Source organism: Hipposideros armiger, unplaced genomic scaffold, assembly GCF_001890085.2.
Source record: "Hipposideros armiger isolate ML-2016 unplaced genomic scaffold, ASM189008v1 scaffold_63, whole genome shotgun sequence".
Classification (NCBI taxonomy): Eukaryota; Metazoa; Chordata; class Mammalia; order Chiroptera; family Hipposideridae; genus Hipposideros; species Hipposideros armiger.
Window position 1 is genome coordinate 4,307,209 of NW_017731413.1, and position 22,839 is coordinate 4,330,047.

A 22,839-nucleotide genomic window follows, 5' to 3' on the forward strand; every position below is an offset into this window, starting at 1 on the left:
AATCCTTATATGTCAGACTGGAACTTAATGGGAAAAGGTAAATGAGAGTCATCTCTGCTGGGAAAACTTCATGGTGGTGATGAGCAGCTGTCTTCAGGTCTCTTACAAATGAAGGACAAAGTGACCCTATGCTACCCAGTGCAACAGTAACAGCAAATATTTCCTGTGGTTTCGGGAAAGTTGGGAGGTCTCTTTGAAGTCTATTTGTTTGGTAGCCAGGATCTCCTCACCAGGGTAACAGTGTTTAAAATTCGACATATTTTTTTAAACCTTAATCAAGACATTTTGGTGCTCCTGGTTAAGTCTCCTAAATGAAAAGATAAAAGCACAATTCTAGTAGAGATTTGCCTTATGGAAATCACCCCAATAGGCACACCCATGTTCAACAAGAAAGCTCGTTTTAACGTCAAACTACAGTAGCCCCCCCACCTCTTATCTGCAGGGGATATGTTGTTCCAAGACCCTCAGTGGATGCTTGAAACTGCAGATGGTACTGAACCCTATATATACTGTTTTTTCATATACATACATACCAATGATAAAGTTTAAACTACTCTTCCACGGAGCCCCTATTAAGTAAAATAAGGGTTACTTGAGCACAAGTACTGTGCTATCAAGACGGGTAATCTGATAACCTAGATGGCTGCTAAGTGAATAACTGGTGGGGAGTGTGTACAGCATGGATGCCATGGACTCCCGGGCAGGACCAAGCAGGGTGGCGCAAGATTGTATTATGCTACTCAGAATGGCGCGCAATTGAAAACTTATGAATTATTTATTTCTGGACTATTCTATTTAATATTTTCAGACCACAGTTGACCATGGGTAACTGAAACCAAGAAAAAAAGAGACAGCATGGATAAAGGAAAGACTACTGCAATTGCCAGCTATGGTTTGGCACCCAGTCAGGGAAAGTGATATATCTATATATATATGCATTTTTATAAGGTAGATTAATCGAGGGGATAAACAGAGGTGAATATAACCATTTTAAAGCCTTTGATGTGAAAAATGGCTGCAAGCTTTCACCACGAAGGATAATTTTACTGGCATTTGGTCTTGTTAGTATTTAAGAGTCGTCTTACTCTTAAAGAGGGGGACTGCAAGACAATAACTATGTGTTTATAGAAATGTAGATGTAGTTAGGTAGACTTAGAGAATTCTTCTGGATGTTAACACCTGAGTGTTCATGGCTTATCTTTTTTTCCCATGTGACTAGGTTTTGTAAGTTAACTGGAGATCCAAGGATGACTGTTTTAGTGCACTTCATTTAAAGCGTCTATTGTCCTGCCACAGGAAAATTCACTTTTGCTATATGCATAATTTTACAATATGCATTAAAGTAGCTTGATATTACAATTAAGTGACTGAGGCATAGAAGAGTGTAAATAGCTTTGTTCTGATCGTGTTGAATAATAGCAAGGCCAAAGTGACAATCTAGGAACTTTTAATTTAATAAGTGATATAGCCACCCTGAGCTGTTGTAATTTCACCTACTTTGGAAAAAAAAAAAAGGATACCTGCAACACTATAGTTTCTGCTACTTAAATACTGAGCATGCCTCCAAATACAACAAATTATGTGGAAAGCAATGTTATTTGCAAGTTTTATTTGCTCAAGAGAGAAATCTCAAGTAGAATCCTCTACCCTTTAGAGAGCAAGGGGAGATGGGTAGGGGAGAAATAAGCAAGAATAATTATATTTCATATTCAAACTGATCAATCAACTAGGTTTTTCCTTTTGTCTCATTTTTTGATACTCCATAAGTTGCAACATGTTAAAAGTTATCAACTTGAAATGGGAAATCTGTTTCTCCTCATGAAGGATTAACTGCTACAGTAATTACAGTCCCACACTAAAATAACTAGCAATCCAGAAAAAATATGGGATACAGTTGTTTTAAATATTGGGCAATAGGCAGCACAAGACTAATCTCTGAGAGAGGGGAACAAACAGTGAACCCTGTGACTGCCCAACTTACTGACTGGGCATTTCTAAGCTACAGCATAGGAAGGGAAGCCCAGAGCCCAGTGCTCTCAGAAACTTGAAGAGACAATATGTGGCCTTTTGTGTTTGGCTTCTTTGACTTAGCATAATGTTTTCAAGGTTCATTCATGTTGTAGCAAGTACCAGTACTTCATTCCTTTTTGTGGTCAGATAATATTCCATTGTATGGATGTACCACATTTTGTTCATTCATTCAGCAGTTGATGGACATTGGGTTGTTTCCACTATGGGGCTACTATGACTAATGCTGCTATGAACATTCATGTACAAGATTTTGTGTAGACGTAGGTTTTCGGGCCACTTGGGTATACACTGAGGAGTAGCATTGCTGGGGCATATGGTAACTCTAGATGAAACTTTCCAGGAGCTGCCAGGCTGTTTTCCACAGCAGCAGCAACATGTTACACTCCCACCAGCAATGTGTGCAGGTTCTGATTTCTCCACATGCTCATCAATGCTCGCCATTATGCCTTTTTGATTATAGTCATCCTAGTGGATGTGAAGGGGTGTCTCATTGTGGTTTTGATTTGCATTTCCCTAATGACTAAGGATGTCAAGCATCCTTTCATGTGCTTATTGGCCATTAGCATATCTTCTTTAGAGAAATGTCCATTCAAACCTTTGCCCGTTTTTTAAATTGGGTTATTTTCTTAGCATCACATAAATGTGACATAAAGAGAATACATTTTGGAATTAGATACATGGGGTTTCTAATCACTGCTCTCAATAACCTCAGATGGTTCCTTAATAATAAGATATATTTTCCTACCTATAAAGATAACGATAGTGGTCCCATGTGTATGTTTGAGGATTAAAAGAGAACATGTATGTAGATGGTGACAGAGTCAGTAAGAACAATCATTTTTATTAATGTTATTAACATCATTATCTGAAATGAATCTCTCATTGTTAAAATGCCATAAATTAATTCATTCATAATATTGACCCAGGGCTTTTTTTGTTTTTACTATTGTAGGAGAATTAAACTTTTAAAAACTTTTTTCAATTAAAGTTGACATACAATATTATATTTGTTTCAGGTGTACAACATAATGATTAGACATTTATATAACATATGAAGTGATCAACCCTTTAAGTCTCATACTCATCTGGAACCATACATAGTTATTACAATATCATTGACTTTATTCCCTATGCTGTAATTTACATCTGTGTGACTGTTTTTATAACTGACAATTTGTACATCTTAATCCTTTCCTCTTTTCCACTCATTACCCCAACCCCCCTCCCATCTGGCAACCATTAATTTGTTCTCTGTATCTATGAGTTTATTTTTCTTATTTATTTATTTTGTTTTTTGGGGTTTTTTTAGATTCCACATATAAATGAAATCATATGGTATTTTTCTTTCTCAGTCTGATTTATTTCACTTAGCATAATACCCTCTAGGTCCATCCATGTTGTCACAAATGGTAAGATTTCATTCTTTTTTTATGGTTGAGTTATATTCCGCTGTATATATGTACCACCTCTTCTTTATCCATTCATCTACGGATGGACACTTAAGTTGCTTCCATATCTTGGCTATTGTAAATAATGCCACATTGAATATAGGGGTATATATGTCTTTTCAAATTAGTGTTTTGGATTTCTTCAGATAAATACCCAGAAGTGGGATTTCTGAGTCATAAGGTAGTTCTAGTTTTAATTTTTTGAGGCACCTCTATACTGTTTTCTATAGTGGCTGCACCAATTTACAATCCCACCAACATTGCACGAGGGTTCCCTTTTCTCCACATTCTTGCCAATGCTTGTTGTTTGTTGATTTATTGATAATAGTCATTTTTATCAGTGTGGGGTGATGTCTCATTGTGGTTTTAATTTGCATTTCTCTGATGATTAGTGATGTTGAGCACCTTTTCATATGTCTGTTGGTCATCTGTTTGTCCTCTGGAGAAATGTATATTCAGGTCCTCTGCCCATTTTTTAATCAGATTGTTTGGTGGTTGTTTTGGTGTTAAGTTGTATGAGTTCCTTATATATTTTGGACATTAACCCCTTATTGGATGTATCATTGGCAAATATCTTCTCCCATTCAGTAAGCTCTCTTTTCAGTCTGTTGATGTTTTCCTTCGCTATGCAAAAACTCTTTAGTTTGATGAACAGACACTTCACCAAAGAAGATGTATGACAAACACATGAAAAGATGCTAAACACCATTAGTCAACAGAGAAATGCACCTTAAAACCACAGCGAGATACTCCTCACATTCCACTATCAAGGCTAAAATTAGGAAGACTGGTGATACCAAGTATGGGTAACCAAAACTTTCATCATACATTGCTAGTAGAAATGCAAAATAGTACAATCACCTTAAAAAACAGTCTTGCAGTTCCTTATAATGTTAAACATGCTCTTACCATACTACCTAGCAACTCCCCTCCTAAGTACCCATGAAAAATAACCTATGTTCTCACAGTGAATTCTATCTGAATGTCCATAGCACTTTTATTCATAATAGCCAAATAGTAAAATCTGTAAACAATCCCAAATGTTTATAACTGATGAATGAAGAAACAAACAGCCCAAATTCTTCAATTACTTCTTTCTTGCTTTCACTTCCTTGTTCTCTAGTCTTTTTTTTTTTTTAAAGATTTTTATTAGGGAATTGGGGGGATGGGAACAGCGCTGGGGAATTGGGGGAAGGGGAACAGACAAGTTGCTGTCCTTTTGTTCTTCAGTCTAGTTGTGGAGGATGTTGCTTCACTGGCCCAAGTTGGCACCATCATTGCGCTCTTCCCGGGCGAGGCAGATCAGTCGCCGGCTTCTGGACGGCCACTCACTGCAGCTGCTGGCCGCTCACACTGGCTGCAGGCTACACACGGTAGCCCATGGCAACCCACTGCCACAGGGGCTGCAGCCTACGCCATCACCGGCGACTCCCAGCAGCCCAGCTCCAGGTTGAGCTGTTGTTCAGCATCTTAGCTGTGGAGGGCAGTGTCACTGGCCCTCATATGTGACATCCGAACCGGGTCCCTCTGGCGTCCCAAGCCAGCTCTCAACCATCGCGCCACTCGGCCGGCACCCCTTATTCTCTATTCTTTCTTGAAAACTCTATAAACTGTCCCTTATTCAATCTAGGCTCTCAAGTGTTCTGCGAGCCAGCCAACCCCTCCCCTCCCCCAATTTTTTCTTTTCTTTTTTGCCTCCTGAATTGCATTTGCTATTATTAATTATATTTTCTTTCTTTGCATTCCCACTTCCTTTGGCTTCTATGATGATGAATTTTCATTATTTTCCTACATTGCTCACCGATTCTCTTTGTGTGTGTGTGTATTATTTCTGTCCCATCTCCTTCCTTCTGACCTCTATGAGTAGCCCCTAAAACTTAGCCCTTAGTTCTTAATTTTTTGTCTGATATTCATTTTTTTGCCTCTCATGTATGGCTGTTCTGCCACCGCCTCACCCCCGCCACATACACCATAACTCAAACTCTTCTCTTTGCCAGATTTATTCTCCTAAGAGGAAGTTCTGATCATTTTGCTCCCTTGAAGACCTGCTTAACACCTTCGGTTATTTTATCACAAACAAGTTAGCTGTGCTGTAATGGTAATAACACTAAACTTGGACTCCAAGTATCTGGATTCAAATATGAGCTCTGCCACTTACTAGCTAGGTGACCTTGGACAAGTCAATTATCTTCTTAGAGTTTCTGTATCTAAAAAATGGGAATGAATAATACAGCAATGTAAGTTTAAGAATGAAATGAGATAAATAGAAATGAAAGCAGTCTATAAAATGTAAATTATCGTTAAGCATGAGTATGATCTTTCAACAAATATGTGTTTACTCTTATATGTGCAAGCACTGGCTATACACCAGTGGGCAAGCAGACAAGGCCTTTTGCGCTCACGGAACTCACAGTCTAGAGAGGAATATAAGCAATCGAAAGAGACATGGTGAGTTTCAAGTCTGGATGAAATAACTGGTGCTTGAAGTAGCACATAGAAAGAACATCTCATCTAGGCTAACGGCGGGCAGCGGAGAGGAATGGTGAGGAAAGCTTTCTGAATAAAGTGCCATCTAAGATGACACCTAAAAGAGAGGCTGAGTGGGCCAAATAAGGGGTGGAGCAGCGGGTGTCAATGGCAAAGAGGTGTGAAAAGCATTCCAGGCTGTGGGAATAATAGCCTGAGGCCAGGAAGGGAGAGAGACCATGGAGCTTTCTAGGCACAGAAAGGGGTTCAGTGTGACTGGAGTAGAAAGTTGAATACAAAGAGAGGGAGGAAGAGTTGCAAGGGATGGGCAGTGATAACAGAGGGAAAATGCATGCAATTTCTAGTCTAGGTCAGGCAAACAGAAGGTATTGATGATCCAAGATGAAGTAGAAGATACTCCAAACTGTGCACCAAACATGGTGATAAGAAACAGAGATGATCAATATTGGGAAGTTACTCAGGTAGACCGACAATCAACATCTAGCTTCTAGCCACTGGGCAAGATAGGACTCAGTCCCAAAGATGGGAGATTGGTGAAAACAAGGCAGGTCCCCAGTCAAAGGCTATTCACCAAGCAAAGGTATTTATAAAGTGCATTGATTTTTCAAGGTATTTCTGCATCTGATACCTTTTTAAAAATCTTCACTGCATCCCTGTGAGCCAAGCAGGAGCAGGTATCATTACTTTTATCAAGGATATAGTTAACCTCATCCATCATTAGGATGACAAGTGGAAGTGAGATAATCCATATATAGTATTTTCTTTAATCCTACATTTTAAATTTAACTTTAACCCAGGAATGGCTAGCTGCCAAACAACTATAAAAGTGTGATATAGTGGGAAAATCATTAGATTGAAGATCAGGAATCTGGATCTACTCTGAGCTTGTCACAATCCTATTGGTTGACCTTTGGCAGGTCACTTTAAGCACTCTGTGCCTCAGTTTCTCAAGCTGGACTAGATCATTGATTGCTAAGGACTCTTCTGACACTCAAATCCTATGAGTCCAAGTACAAAGAGCAAAGAAAAGCTAGGAGTCCAAGTGTATTGGAGGATTTTTAAAATTTATTTTTAGCCCCAATCTTAATTTGTATTTTGGTTTTCTGTCTTGTTTCTTGTTCCTCCTTGTGTTTTTGTCATTTCCCTTCCCCCTGAAGATATTTCAGAAGCGGCCTTTTCATCACTTTAAAACTGTAAATATGCCCTTGAAACATGCAAAGAGGCTTTTGTGTACTTACAAATCGAGGTTATTATCGTACAAGTAAGTCACTTGAGTGCACTGCATTCCTCAGCTTGCTCCATTGAGAGCTTTATTAGGTTATATTGTCCTATCTTAGAAGGACCAGTTGAGGAGATAAGACTCTCCCACTTTAAAAGGTGGGCTATCTGATGAAACAGGGTGCCTAATGCTCCAGAGTGTAAGCAGAAGGATTTGGTACTGCCCAAAAGGGAGACACACTTCTCTAAGACAAGGAGGCGCTCCACTTAAAGTGGCACAGTCAAGGACAAATGTTCTAAAATTAAACCAACCAGCTGCTCCACACAGACGCCCACCTGTCAATTAAGCCATCTTGTCCTTGTCCAGCCTTCTCTCTTCCTGCAGCCAGGACTCCCACTCACTGCAACCGTTCAAAGGCCTGAAACTTCACATACTTTCCAAAAGGTTACCTCTCCAGGAAAGCAGAAAGCCTGTTTCCAGAACATATTCATATTAGGGTTCCTGTACTCACTTTAGGAATCTATGCTCTTTCAGCTTGTCACCTCAGATACCTAAAATTTCAACCTAAATGTTGTAAACTGACTTCAGAAATCAATCAACATAAAACCTTCCTTATTAGTGAGGTGGCAATACAAAACTAGAGTGTGTGAATCCCACTAAATTTTAAATACTTAAAAATATGGCAGTTTTCAGTTGTGGGATAGCTTGATAAACAGTAGAAATGAAGACAAAATATATCAGATTCTATGCTTAGGTCTTAGGTGTGTCATCGACCTGGCAATAAACAGAGCAGTTGTCAATGTGTAATAACAAGATTCAGCTGAATTAACCACATGCTATTTGTAATCAACTAGTAAACGGCCAGATAAACCACATGATGACTTTATCATACAATTGGAAATGTTTCTCAATATAGATATGATTCTAACCTGGCTTAAATAGAGTAGGGAAGAAATGTGATTTTTTTAATATAGAAATAGATTTCACTGTGGAGGTGATTTGTCTTTTTATTGGATTATGTTAGGCAAAAGGCCCAGGGATTCCTTTCTAAATGTGTTATCATTCTTGCAGTTGGTATAAATTTATTACTAAAGATACATTATTCAAAGTTGGCACTCAAAAATTATTTTAATATTGATTAGTATTAAATCCATTTTTTCTATAAAGTAAAATTTTATTAGTCATATTGGATGTGGTATAAGATTAGCACAAAAGTAAGATATTTTGTAAGATGATAAAGTTTATCATGAAGTACTATGTACCTAATATATTCTCTTATGAATAAAATGCCATCATATAAATACAATTTTACTATATGTGATTATTCTTATACCATAAAATTAAAATAAACCTGTTTACCATGATTCTAAATTGACTCACTTTTTTGATATGTATTATTGAGAATCTATAAGACACAGGATTTAATGGGTACACAAAGATGCATAAAAACATAAACAAAAAAAATAAAGTAGAAAATTATAATAGGTATCATAAATTATAAAAAAAAATTATAATGAGGGTTTACCTATTTATTAAAAGATACTAAAAAGAGTTATTGAATAAACTTATAAAGTTTAGATGCTTATTTTTTAAATTATTTTTCATATTTCTTAATTTGATATGCTCAATAAGAAAACTCATTTGTTTTTCAAGTCTGTTTTTTTTAAAGGATTTTATTGGGAAATTGGAGGAGGGGAGCAGTGTTGGGGAATCAGGGAAGGGGAACAGACAAGTTGCTGTCCTTTGGTTCTCTAGTCTAGTTGTGGAGGACTTCGCTTCACTGGCCCATGTTGGTATTATCATTGCATTCTTCCCGGGTGAGGCAGATCGGTCTCCAGCCACTGGACAGCTGCTCACAGTGACTCTTGGCACCAGCTGCCGGCCACTCACCGTAGCTTAGGCAGCCCACTGCAGCTCCACTGCAGCCCACGCCGTCGCCGGCAACTCACAGCAGCCCAGCTCCAGGTCGAGCTGTTGTTCACCATCTTAGCAGTAGAGGTCGCAGCGTCACTGGCCCTAATGTGGGACCCAAACCGGGGCCCTGCTGCTCAGAGCTGGCATCCTAAGCCACCTCGTAACGTGCCACTCGGCTGGCCCTTTAAGTCTTTTTATCTACTAAATGTAACCCACTTCTAGCTTTATTATAAAACTTCCAATATATCATTTCTATTATATTTCTATACAAAAATAAGGGCTTAGTCCAGTTACAGTTTTATGAATTGTATCTCGTAAAAGTTAAGCTGCCTTGGTTTTCTAGATTTCAGCTCTCAGCCAAGATGCAATAACAAGAACCAGACTAACACTGATGCCTGAAACAACTAAAAAACTGGACAAAATATATGAAACAATTGTTTTCAGGTACTGGACATCAGGTAGCAGAGGACAGTGATCCCTGAGAAACCAGAAGCAAATGAGGTGAGCCCTGTGGTTGCCTCAGTTTATTTCTTAGAGTTTACAGGATGGGGTGCAGGGAGTAGGAACCAAGGAGGAACCTAATGGATTTCCTGAATTAAGGATCTGAGAGTCTAGGAAGGCCAAGGTGGCTAGGGTTTGCAGGGAATAGTACCAGAGCAAAGAGAGCTACACCAGGAGAGGCTTCCAGAGATCTACAGATGGTCCCCCTCAGGTCTTTAGCTGAAGACTGAACAATGCTTGCATGTAAGAAAACTACCTGAGGCCATGGAAAGAACCACCCTGAAGGACAAAGGGAGCAAACCTTCAGAGGTCATTTAGGACCAGGAATAAGCAGCCAAACTGTAAAACCTTATAATTCAACTTTGTAGTGAATTAATAGAGCAAGTAGAAGTGTATTGCCTCAGTAGAAGGGCCAAAGTAGCCCTAAAGGATGCATTGGTCCTACCTAGTAAAACTTAAAAGCAAAGCTTCAAAAGGATCAAGCTATTTCCAAGTAACTTAACAGCATTTCAGAAAAAAGCTCAAGAATACAAAAATATCCAGCACTCAACAAGGTAAAATTCACAATGTCTTGCAGCCAAGCAAGCCATGTAAAAAGCAGGAAAATACAATCTGTAATGAGTAGAAAAATAAATCAATAGAAATAGATCCAAAAATGACACAAATGATAGAATTAGTAGTTGAGGACATTAAAACAGTTATTATAACTATGTTTCTCATGTTCAAGAATGTAGAGGGAAGTTTGACCATATTAAGCAAAGCATGAAAAGTATGACAAAAATCCAAATTGAACTTCCATTGTTGAAAAATACAATGTCTGAGATGAAAACTACATTGAATAGGAGTAGTAGATTAGATACGACAGAAGAGAAGATTTGTGAAGTTCAATACTAGCAATAGAAATGATCCAATATGAAACACAGGGGAAAAAAGAGAAAAATAAATAAATAGATAAATAAATCATTTATTTAAATAAATCAGTGAGTGAGCTGAAGAATAACTTCAAGGAATCTAATGTATGTGTAGTTGGAATCCATGAAGGAGAGAAGTGAGAAAAATGAAACAGAAAGAAAATTAAGAAATAATGGCTGAAATTTTTCTAAACTTGATTATAACTATAACTCTACAGATCCAAGAAATACAATAAACTTTGAACACAAGAAACAAGAAGAAAACTATCCCCAGGCACATCATAATCAGATCATTTAACAGCCAATAATATAGAGAAAGGCTTAAAAGCAGCCAGAGGGGAAAAAAGTAACACATTCTGTACAGAAGAACAAATATAAAAATGACACCTTTTTTACAGAAACAATGCAAGCTAGAAGACAGTGGGGCAGAATTCTGAAAGTACTGATAGACAAAATATTGTCAACCTAGAATTCTATATCCAGAAAAAATATCTTTCAAAAATGAAGATGAAATGAAGACTTTCTTAGCCACAGAAGAAAAATGATACCAGATTGATATCTGGACCCATACAAAAGCATGAAGATTATCAAAAAGGAGGCATGTAAATAGTTTTTTTCTTTTTTAAAAATCTCTTTAAAAGATAATTGACTTCAGAGCAAAAATATTAATAATATGTTGTGGAGTTTATAATATATGTAGAAGTCAAATGTATGGCAATAGTAGCCTAAAGGTTGATTAGAGGACATGGGAGTATACTGCTGTAAGTTTTTTATACTATATGTGAACAGGTAAATATTACTTAAAGATAGACTGTGTTAAGTTAAAGATATATATGTATGATAAACCCTAAAGCAACCATTATTTTTTTAAGTAGTTATAGCTAATAAACAGAAAAGGAGATAAAATGGACTCTAAAATATTCAATCCAACAGAAGACAGGAAATGACGGGGAATAGAATATAAACAAAAGCAAGATGGTAGATTTAAACACAACCATATCAACAATCACATTAAATGTAAAAGGTCTAAACATTCAAATTAAAGGCATAGATATCAGTTTAGATAAAATCTTTTAAAAGACACAAGTATGTTCCCTATAAGAAATCCACTTTAAATATAAAGACACAACCAAGTTAAAATAAAAGAATTGGCAAAGGTAAGCCATGCTAACACTAATCAAAAGAAAGTTTTTGATTCTGGCTATATTATTATCAGACAAAGTAGATTTCAAATCAAAGAATATTACCAGGGATTAAGAGGAACATTTCATACTGACAAAAGAGCCAGTTTATCAAGAGGATATAACAATCCTAAATGTTCATGTATCTAATAACTTCAAAATACATGAAGCAAAAATTGCAAGAAGAAATAGATAAGTTGATCATTGCAGTTGGAGATTTCAGTATCTTTCTGTCTATAGTTGATAGAACAAATAGAGAAAATCAATAAAGATACAGAAGATTTGAATAACATTTTCAACCAACTTGACCTAATTAACATTTATATAACACTCTACAAACAGGAACATTTATCAATGTAGTCCATATAGTGGCCCATAAAAGTAGTACTAATAAAGGTAAAAGCATTCAAATCATACAAACTATGTTCTCTGACCACAAAGGAATTTCATTAGAAATCAATAACAGGAAGGTATATGGGAAATTCCCAAATATTTTGAAATTAAATAATACACTTTTGAATAACTTCTGGGTCAAGAAAGAAATCAAAAGAGAGATTAGAAATTGTTTTGAGCTGAATTAAAAATGAAAACACAATTTATCAAAATTTTTAGGATGCAACTAAAGAAGTACTTAGGTGGGAAAAGGTTTCAAATCAATGATCTATGATTCCATTTTAAAAAACTAATAAAAGAAGAGAAATATTAAACCCAAAATAAACAGAAGAAAGTAAATAATAAAGATAAAAGCAAAAATGAAATAGAAAACATAGAGACAACCACTGCAACCAAAGCTGCCTTTTTTGAGATGAAGACGTCTAGGATTTCAAAAACCATTAAAGAACAACTGCAGTTATGATACCGAAACTTTAATTTTTCATAGATAAGAAAACTAGGCCAGAAACCATAGAAAATATCTAATATTTGTATGTGTTTGGGTGCTTGCTCATGCCTGCCTGACCTGTTTTCTTAAGAATATGAAAGCTCTTGTGTGCTACTGAAGAGAAAGAATCAACAAAGTCATTTGAAATTATGTATTTTTACATAGGTATTTATACATATGTGTGTGTTCACATACTTGCCATCAAGAGTGCAGAACTTATGGTAAGAACATCTTGCTTTTTTTTTTAATTAAAGTTTATTGAGATGACAATGATTAGTAAAGTTACATAGGTTTCAATTGTACAATTCTGTAATGCATCATCTATATATCACATTGTGTGTTCACCACCCAGAGTCAGTTCTCCTTCCATCACCATATATTTGATTCTGTTTACCCTCATCTACCACCCTCTTCCTCCCTTACCCTCTGGTAACCACTAAACTATTGTCTATGTCTATGAGTTTTTTCTGTATTTGTTTGTCTTGTTCCTTTGTCGCTTTCAGTTTTATATCCCACATATCAGTGAAATTATATGATTCTCAACATCTTGCTTTCTTTATTCTTCTAAACCCTATTCTATATTTGGCTTCTCCTTTTAAAAAATGCTATTTGGAGAAATAGTTCATTCATTTATTCATACAACATAATTTTGAAATGCCATAGTATGCCAGAGACTGTGGGACATGCAGGAGGACACAGCTGTTAACCAAACAAGACCCCTGCCCACTGAGCAGTCTCATGGGAGGTACAGACGAGGAAACAGGCAATAACTGTACTACTGTAAAAGTGCTATCATGGAAAGAACAAGTGTCAACGGAGCCCGTAAGTTGGGTAACGACTTGGACCTGAAATATTTCTCAAGCTAGCAGCTAAAAAGAATTTTTTTTTAATGTAATAACTAAGTTTCTTGTATTATGATGATTCACCAACATAGGCAACACTATTTTAGGTATGGAGCAATATGTAATGTATGAGTTTGATACTGAAAGAATTCTTTGACTATGATGTAGCTAATATTCTTAATCTGTTCACACTGTATTACTATTCTATTGAAATTTTCATCTCAGAGTATAAGACACATAGAATGCTATTTTTACTAATCTTCCATATTATTGAGGGTTTTTGTAAGTATTCTAGAAAAGACAGACCATACAGGTGATTCTAACTTGTTCAGAGCTTTTCAAGGATCTCTTTGTTATATACTAGGGCATAAGCAATGGCAGAACCTAAGCCAAGAATCCAGATCTTTAGGCAGAATTGGAGGGATTCCAGTCTTAGAGAAGTGAGGCCAGACCAGAGAAATCTGAAGATTCCGAAGATTAGTTAGGAAAGAGTCCATAATTCATTTAGAAGCCCAGCTATGTTTTACAATTACGCATTTCCTTTAACTCATTGATTTCACATTTGGACATCTATATTCAGAATATTATATTGGGTTGTCGGGAAAGGCATGATGCATTTTTGCATTGAAAAACATAGAAAAATACGTCATGACTTCCCCGACGACCTGATACACTTCCACATTTTAGCTACAAGATTGCCTATTGTTGTTGGTTATACTGAGAAGTTGGAAACAACTGAGATGCCCAAGAATAGCACCCTGGCTAAATAAATTATGTCATCGCCACACAAGGGAATTCTAAGTGTGTTTTTAAATTATGTAGCAGTGTTTCTCAAACTTTATTGGGCATCACAATCACATAGAAGGCTTGTTGAAACACCCCACCTCCAGGGTTTCTGATTCAGACAGTGTGCTATAGGGTAGAAGAATTTACATTTCTAACAAGTTCCCAGGTTGATATGGGCGCTGTTGGTCTGAGAGGCCACACTTTGAGAACCACTGATGTAGAGTTATTTTTATTGACTAGGAAAAATATTCACAAAGTAGTGTTACGTTAAAAGAAAGCTGTTTACATTATATTCCATGTGTCTACATACAGAAGTTCAGATGGAAAAATGTTGAGGTGGTCTTGCTGGTTGTCTTTGGGGCGGATCTCATTGTAAATTGTTACTGTCTTATACAGTGTCGAGTGACAGAGTTTTCTGTAATAAGCATAGTGTTCATCACTAAACCATAATCAAATTTCTTAAATAATAAGATCATGAAGTCCTGGCCAAGCACTAACAAGCTAGAAACATCAAAGTAGGTCTGATCCTAGTCCCCCTCTGGCTCTTTAACTATGTCTGGTTGGGAGTGTATCTTCAGAAGCAATCACAGACAGAGGAACAGTGATGGGCCCCTACACACATCCTGTTCCTGATGGGCACAAAAATAGAAGAGGCTGGCATTCCATGGAGCGCTTCCACGCTTTTTCTTAGTTCAGTTCAGTAGTGCCATACAGGCTTCTTCTGGGGGTGTTTGAAGAAAAACTGGGTGGAACCCAAAGGGCGACCTGCCAGAAGTTTGAAGCATCTGGATTGGCACACGCTTTTGTTTCCTGATGCAGGGTAGATCCATTTCCCAGGGTATCAGATTAAGGCGTCTCCTTTCTGGAAAAAAGATTTCATGGTTTGAATTCCCGTTCACTTTTGTGTCTGTGGCACTCTGCCGTCTCCTTTCCAGCATGCAGCCTCAGGGGTCATGATGTCCCTTCCCTGCTGATATCAGCGTGCCAACTGTGGTGTCATGCACACCAAGCACAGAGCTGCCATTCAGCTTCCACAGTCTGGGTTCAGGAAGCGAAAGAGCTTCTAGCTTCCTACAAACCTTGACAGATCTTCCTCTAGCCTTGCCTGTGCACAGTTCTCAGGGGGGAGGTGGGTGAAGGGAAGGGAGTAAGAGGGACCAGAGTAAATGTCAAGGGTGAATATGGGACAGGGACAGAGAGAGAGCAGACAGTTGCCACCAATGCTCAGGAAAAGGAAGGGTGGGCAACAACACCGAGACAGATGTATGCCGTAGACTTTTCAGTAGAATACTTGTTTAGTTATCATTGTTACCCTTTCCATGTCCTTGCATTACTGTGGTTGATAAGCTAGGAGGCAGTCACATCATTCATCTTATTTAGAGCAAGTATACCTCATAAATGTCTATCAGAATGCCAGTGTTTGGGGTGTCATATTGAAAACAAATCCTATATAAAGTGTACAATGGAGTCAATTTTTTAAAAAAATGATTCAAAATATAAAATTGTGTTCTGATTTAAGCTATTGTTAAAGGGAAGAAAACATTACTCCTATATTGACTTTCAAATAGGTGGCATATTATTTGCTGGAACATTTCATTCCATAATATATTGCTTTTCACCACTTTACATGTGAATAAATGGGGCAGAATATTGTTTGAGTTTAAGATGCAACTTCTAAGTTTTGCAAGTTCAAAAATAGCTAGAAATGTAGATGCTGGTTAATGATGTAGTTATTTATAGCTGTTGTTATAATACAAAGTCTCACCTCTCACCTTCTGGTACTATAACATGAATTCAGTATATGAATCTGTTTAGGACTGTATAAAAGAAAGTTAAGTTTTTTGCAATTCTCACCTATTACTTGAATGCCAAGAACAATATTATACTTAATTAATTTACCAAAAGTATATTGACAGTGCCAGGCACTGTCCTGGGACACATTGGTGACTCCTCTCTAAAAGTTTATATTCCAGACTGGGACGACAGTGAATCATTAAACAACTACAAATCTAATGTGTCAGGCAGTAATAAGCACTAAAAACAAAACTAAGGCAGGGCTATTATAAGGACATTGTATTTTATTGAGAGAAATGGGAGGTCTTTGGGTGGGGATGGATTTAAGCAAGGGAGTGACATGATCCAACTTCTATTTATAGAGAAGCACTCTGGCTGCTGGATCGAAAGTGACTGTGGGAAGCCAAGTGCCCATTGAATTATCACCCCCTCCCCCAAAGTTATATTTCATTGAGGAGAGCTCTGTACCAGTAGACCTGGAGATGTGATCCTACAGTTGATTCTTGCCTTTTCATATTCTTGGTGTAAAATTGGTTTTTAAAATGGAACTTCCATATCCAAAGTATTCCTTGAAGAAATGTTTTCTGGAAAGTTACTTTTAGATGCATTCTCTCTAAATGTGAGTTTATCTAAAGCCTACATTTTCATAATTACTTTACTTTCATAATATAGTTGATGAACAGCAGGAGTTTGGACTGTGTGGGGTCCACTTATACATGGATTTTTTTCAATAAATACTGTAAATGTATTTCTTTTTCTTTATGATTTGCTTAATAGCATTTTCTCTTCTCTAGCTTACTTTATGGTAAGAATATAGTACCTAATACATACAAAAATATGTGTTAATTGACTGTTTATGTTATTGGGCAGGGTTCCAGTCAACAGTAGTAGGCTATTAGTAGTTCAATGTGGAGAGAGTCAAAAGTTACATTTGGATTTTTAACTGCATGGAGGGGGGGGAGGGGGGGTTCAATGCCTCTAACCCCCTCATTGTTCTAGGGTCAATTGTATTTGGTTTTCAAAATATTTCTGTGTATGTCCACTATACTTCAATTAAAAAGAAAAACTGTGTGTGTGTGTGTGTGTGTGTGTATGGAGTTTTAACACATTTTTAAAAAGCCAAGAAATACTTAATTTTTCAGGGGGGCTTTGTGCCTCTTATTATACAAATTAACAAGCTTGCCTGAGGTTTTGTTCTGTTGGGTTTTTAAAATTTGCATAAAGGTATAACTTAGTTTTGGCCTCCTTATAATAGTTTCATGTTATAATGTGTTTTGGAATTCCTGTCTTATATTCCTTGGTTTCTACTGGCAGTGGTTTCCTCTTCCGCCAACCTCTACTTCCTCAAGTAACAGGTTCCTGAGAGAATTTTGCAGCACCCCACCTAGGTTCTGTTTTATTTCCCCCATTACCCTACTATGGCCTTCATTCCCCCAATAGCCCTAGTATGGCCTTTCAAAGGGCTGCATTCATGGCCTGTCGTGCACTGGCTCTGTCCTCCTCTCCAAACACTGTCCCCTTGTCCCCCCTTCTCAAGTCACACTGGCCTTGTTCCTCTTTGAATAAGCCAAGATTGAATAAGCCTTGCTGTTCCTTCTGCCCAGGTTGCTCTTCCCCCGAGATCGTTGCCTGACTGCCTTCACCTTCACAGTCAGTTCTCTGCTGGTTACTCAATTTATAGTTCTGCATCCAAACAGACAGCACATCTGTTCCTTTGCATAACAGGGCAGCTCTTTCCCAGGTGTGATCAAGGCCAAAAAACCTCTTGAGATCTTGTTACATACAGATACAAGGTATAAATCAAACCAGGACCACATGGGACAAACAACTCGAGGTATGCACACTGTTCTGTATATTGATGGTGTGTTCTTTGCCTTTACAGGTTATTTTCAGAGCTTTGTCACCACCGTATGATGTGGAGAACCCTTACAGTGCCAAAGTACAGGAGCAGCTGAAGATCACCAACCTTCGTGTCCAGCTGCTAAAACGACAGTCTTGTCCCTGTCAGAGAAATGACCTGAACACAAAGCCTCAACATTTTACACACTATGCAATCTATGATTTCATTGTCAAAGGCAGCTGCTTCTGTAATGGCCATGCTGATCAATGTGCACCTGTGGATGGCTTCAGACCAGTCAAGGCCCCAGGAGCATTCCACGTGGTATGTAAAACAAATCCCCACCAATGAAAAACAAATCATAAGTTGCCTTCTGCTTTGCGCACTGGTAGTCTAAGCGCCCTTGGAGTTGGTCTACGTTTGCAAGGTGCAAGGTGCTTCTTGTGTCTTCCTCTGCTGAGTCACTCCTCTGACTCCACTCCCATCCTAGAAAGTGCCTATGAACTTGTTTTTTAATCGTCAATTTTAGAATTATAAATAGTCAAGCATGATAACAAGATTCCTTGGAAAACATCCATGCCAGTTTTTAGTACCATGACCTTCAGATATGAAGTGTAAGATGAGCAGTAGGAGAGGTTGGCATAATCATGTTAATGGCATTATCACCCAGAAGCCAGCTTTGACAATAAATGGGGACTATTGTTGAGTAGATTTTAAAGTAAAAAAAATAACATCCTCAATTTAATGCCTGGTATCTTTTGCTGTCCAGCCAACAGAATGAATAGTAATTCTCCTCTGTGAAGAGTGGCCTGACCCCCTCTCGCCCTAAGACAGAGTTAGGCTTTCTTTCCTCTAGGTCCACACATCTCCTTGTGCTTTCTTCTGAACTGTTACTTGTCTGCATCTCCCAGGAGACCATGAACTCCCTGAGGACAGAGAATGTGTCGTCTTTGTATCCTCAGGACCTGGTACATTACCTGAGCCAGCGGTAGGTCTTCAGTAGGCATTTGATGGAATGATAGCAGTGTAGGAATAGGGAGATGATGGAAAATTACTGTCATTGTGTGTTCTCACCTCACCTTGTTCCAAAAAAGATAACAAAGTGGCTCAGACAGCAAGTCCCTTGTTGGGATGCATCTATAATGGGGGATAGACAAGGAGATGGCAAGGAGGAGGGCACTCTAATTCTTTAATTTTGTATTTTGCTTTGATATTTATGATCAAAGCAAAACAAAACAAGAAAATCAAAAATTCAAAGGCGCCCTGGTATCCTAAAGGGTAGACGTCTCCATTTCTCTTCTTTCTGTCAGCCCTGATGTAGGATAGGGCCTGGCGGGACCCGGAGCCAGTTAGCCCACAAGACAGCTAGTACTGTCTGGGCTGAGTCGCTGGGGTACAGGCAGCAACGGGGTAACTACAACAACTAGGACAGCTGCCAGAGAGTAACAAAGATAGAAACAATGCTGGTACTTCTAGAAAGGAAGCTGGGGCTCCCAAGTTGAAGAAAGTGCAGCATTCATTCAACAAACACCTGCTAGTCTCTAGACCACTAATGGATCTTTGAACGAATATTGCTTCGGATGAAGGATGGAACAATTTGTTTTCTCTAAGTTAATTGAGCTCAGGTATGATTCAAGTAGAAAATAACTCAGATATTCTAGAGACATGTCAACCTACTGGACTGTAGTTTGTGTGAGGTAGAGTGCTAGTAAATTTCTGCCATTATATTTACGTGAATTAGTGAAAGGAGATCCTACAGGTTACAATGGACTGAATGTTTGTGTTCCCCTAAATTCATACATTGAACCCCTAAAATCAGTGTGATGGTATGTGGAGATGGGGCCTCTGGGAGGTAATTAGGTCATGAGAATGGAGTTCTCATGAATGGGATTAGTGTCCTTATAAGAGGCCAGATTACTAGCTAGCTCTTTTTCTGCCATGTGAGAACACAATGAGAAGTTGGCAGTCTGTAACCTGACAGACAGCCTCGCCAGAACCTGACCATGTTGGTACCCTGATCTTAGAATTCCAGCCTCCAGAACTGTAAGATATAAATTTCTGTTGTTTATAAGCCACCTGGTCTATTTTTTTTTTGTCATAGCAATCCAAATTGACTAACATTCTGGCCTTTTCTTTCCTCAACTGTCTCCTATAATCCAAGCCTGAGGGGATTGCTTCAGGGTAGAGTCCTGAGCAAAAGGACAGACACAAGCAGGTCCCTAAGACATGGCCCAGAGTAGGCCATATCTGTGGGGTGAATGACCTGTGAGACAGCCTGAATGGCTCTGATCAACCAAACTAAATTACTGGAGTTCTCAGGAGCCTCATAAAACATTCATGAGCATGCATTTAAAAGAAACAGTTTCTCTCTTTTTTAAAAGTCTTCTGAATGTTAACTTTCAAAGAGTTAGCAGCACTCTCTAAGTCTGAAGAGAAAAGTCTAGGCGTTTCTGTTATATCCTGTGGGTGTATGCAAATACACTGTCCAGGATGAGAGCCACTCAGAGTGGGTGCCTCGCGTCTGCTTCTCACCCAACAGCAGCAGTCCCATCATCATCTCCTGTGGCTGGTACAAGCTGGGCAAGGTGTGGAACCTGCCCAAACTGCAAGATGACGACGAGCCACCACAGCCACAGGCTACCTGAACCCTGCGAATGTCTCTCCAGAGGGATCCCTCTATGCTTCCGGAAGCAAGGACTGCCAGGCCATGCTGTGAGACCTCAGCAAAGGCGAGCACCTTTGTATGCTAGATGGTGGGGATGTCATCAACACCCTATGCTTCAGCCCCAACCACCACTGGCGCTGTGCTGCCATTGGCCCTAGCATCAAGATCTGGGACTTGAAGGGCAAGCTCGTTGTAGATGAACTGAAACAAGAAGTTATCAGTCCCAGCAGCAAGGCAGGGCCACCCCAGGGCACCTCTCTGGCCTGGTTCTTCTGGTGGCCAGACTCTGTTTGCTGGCTACACGAACAACCTGGTACAGGTATGGCAGGTGCCATCAGCACCCACTATAAATATATGCCAGAGCTTTAGAAATTAAAACTGGCTTTCTGACTGATAGAGAAAATTAATTCTGTTAATCCAGCTAAATTCAACAAGAGACAATCACGCCAAGTTACCAGAGACTTACAAAAGTCTTAAAATACTATTCTAGACAATCTTCTGCCAGCGAGAAAACTGTCAACCATGAGCCCATGCCCGTGTCCATGACTGCTGGCCTGCTGCCCACTGGGGATCTGCTCTGCTCCAGCTACGTCCTGCCTGGGGTCACTGACGCCTTCCACCCAGGAAGCTGCCTCGGCCTCTGCCACAGCCATCTCCTGGTGGGCCCATGTGGAGATGGGAGCGCCACATCCCATCCTACGAGTCACAGAAGCCCTATAAGAGAGACGCCGACCGCAAAAAGATGAGTCTGGGAGGCAGTGCCTGCTGGGATGATAATGGAAAGTCTTATACATACGTTTCCTAGTGTCTGAAGCAGAGGCCCAGATCGCTGCAAAAAAATCTGGACAAAGAATACATGTCTATTGCTGAGATAGCTGAATTTTGCAAGGCGTTTGTAGAACTAGCGTTGGATGAGAACAGCAAAAGTGCTGAAAAGTGGCCGGTATGTCACTACGCATATACATGAAGGTCATTTCTGGAACTGGAGCCTTCAGGATCAGAGCCCGTTATCTGCAAAGATTTTAAGTTCGGTCTTGATGTCTCTGCCCAAACCATCCTGGGAAATCACATACCCATCTCCAGGGACACTGGCATGCAGCTACATGGTAATCTACACTATGACCCCAAGACTTGTGGCTTTGACTTCACAGATGCTAAGAAGAGCATTGCAAAAATGCCAGAGCAAAGTGTTCTGCACGCCTGCGCCTTCAGTCTCATGGGAGTGGACCCTCTTCTCGAGTAGTGGAAGGAAATAGCAACGGCAGTGAGGAGAAAGACTCTCTCTGCGTTTTTTGACATGACCTACCCAGGCTTTGCCTGTGGTGATGGTAAACAGGATGCCTGGGCCATGCGCCACTTCATCAAAAAGGGCACTAACGTTTGTCTCTGCCAATTCTATGCCAAGAACATGGGCTTATACAGCGAGCTTGTGGGAGCCTTCACTGCGGTCTGCAAAGATGCTGATGCAGCCACAAGAGTGGAGTCACAGCTGAAGATCTTGATCCGTCCAGTGTGTTCCAACCCTCCTCCACCTTTCTGACCAGCTCACATTTTCAAAAACAATGGCTGCAAGAAGTTAAAGTCATGGCCAAACTAATCATTAGCATGCAGACTCAGCTGGTCTCCATCCTCAGGAAGGAGGGCTCCTCCCACAATTGGCAGCACATCCCTGACCCCAGTGGCTAACGCCTGAACAGATGGAGCAGCTGACCAAGATGGAGTTCTCCATCTATGTGACAAAGGTTGGCCACCTCTCTGTGGCAGAGATTGCCCAGGACAACTGGGCTACCTTGCCCATGCCATTTACCAGGATGCCAAGTGGTTTCCCTGGTGGGAGGGAACAGAGACAGCCTTCCTGTCTTCAGTCTGTGTTGTTGTGAGATTCACACAGAGGTTGAGGGAGAGCGGACAGTGGTAGGCAGAGCATTTCTTTCAACCACAATGACTGAATGTATTTCTCAGAAAAGAACATACTGTGAAATGAGGCAGAGGCATCCATGGCTGGTGTCTGGAACTTTTTGACTCTAAATCAAACTTTTTCCCAGCCTCGTATCTCCAGCTTTTCCAAAAGAGTTTATATGTGCAAGAAAATAATGCCCCGCCCCCAAACCTGCCAATCATGCCACTACAATATTATAGGAGCTTTAACTGCGGCACCTTATAGTGTTTTGGGGGTTCCTTAGGGGATCCAGCGTGAGAAATAGCCCAGACTAAAAGATTTGTGAGAAGGCCTAGTTCTAACATTAACAGTTAACCTGTTTGTTCTCTTGTGATTGAACAGTCTTATCAATAGACCATATTACAGAAGTTGTGTTTTATGAAAACCAGCGAATCTGCTGCCAC

The 22,839-nt window shown here is 39.3% G+C and overlaps 1 protein-coding gene and 2 pseudogenes across 2 annotated transcripts in view; all 3 read left to right on the plus strand.

Moving 5' to 3' along the window:
- The window catches only part of NTN4 (netrin 4), a 95,684-nt gene that overhangs the window by 21,134 nt on the left and 51,711 nt on the right, over window positions 1-22,839 (plus strand). For both annotated transcript variants that reach the window (XM_019641700.1, XM_019641699.1), the window contains exon 3: window positions 17,877-18,155. In XM_019641700.1, coding sequence (XP_019497245.1) covers window positions 17,877-18,155 — 279 coding nt within the window. The remainder of the gene's footprint in view (window positions 1-17,876; window positions 18,156-22,839) is intronic.
- LOC109382300 (receptor of activated protein C kinase 1 pseudogene) lies at window positions 18,749-20,872 on the plus strand (annotated as a pseudogene).
- Window positions 21,027-22,414, plus strand: LOC109382301 (aspartate aminotransferase, mitochondrial-like; annotated as a pseudogene).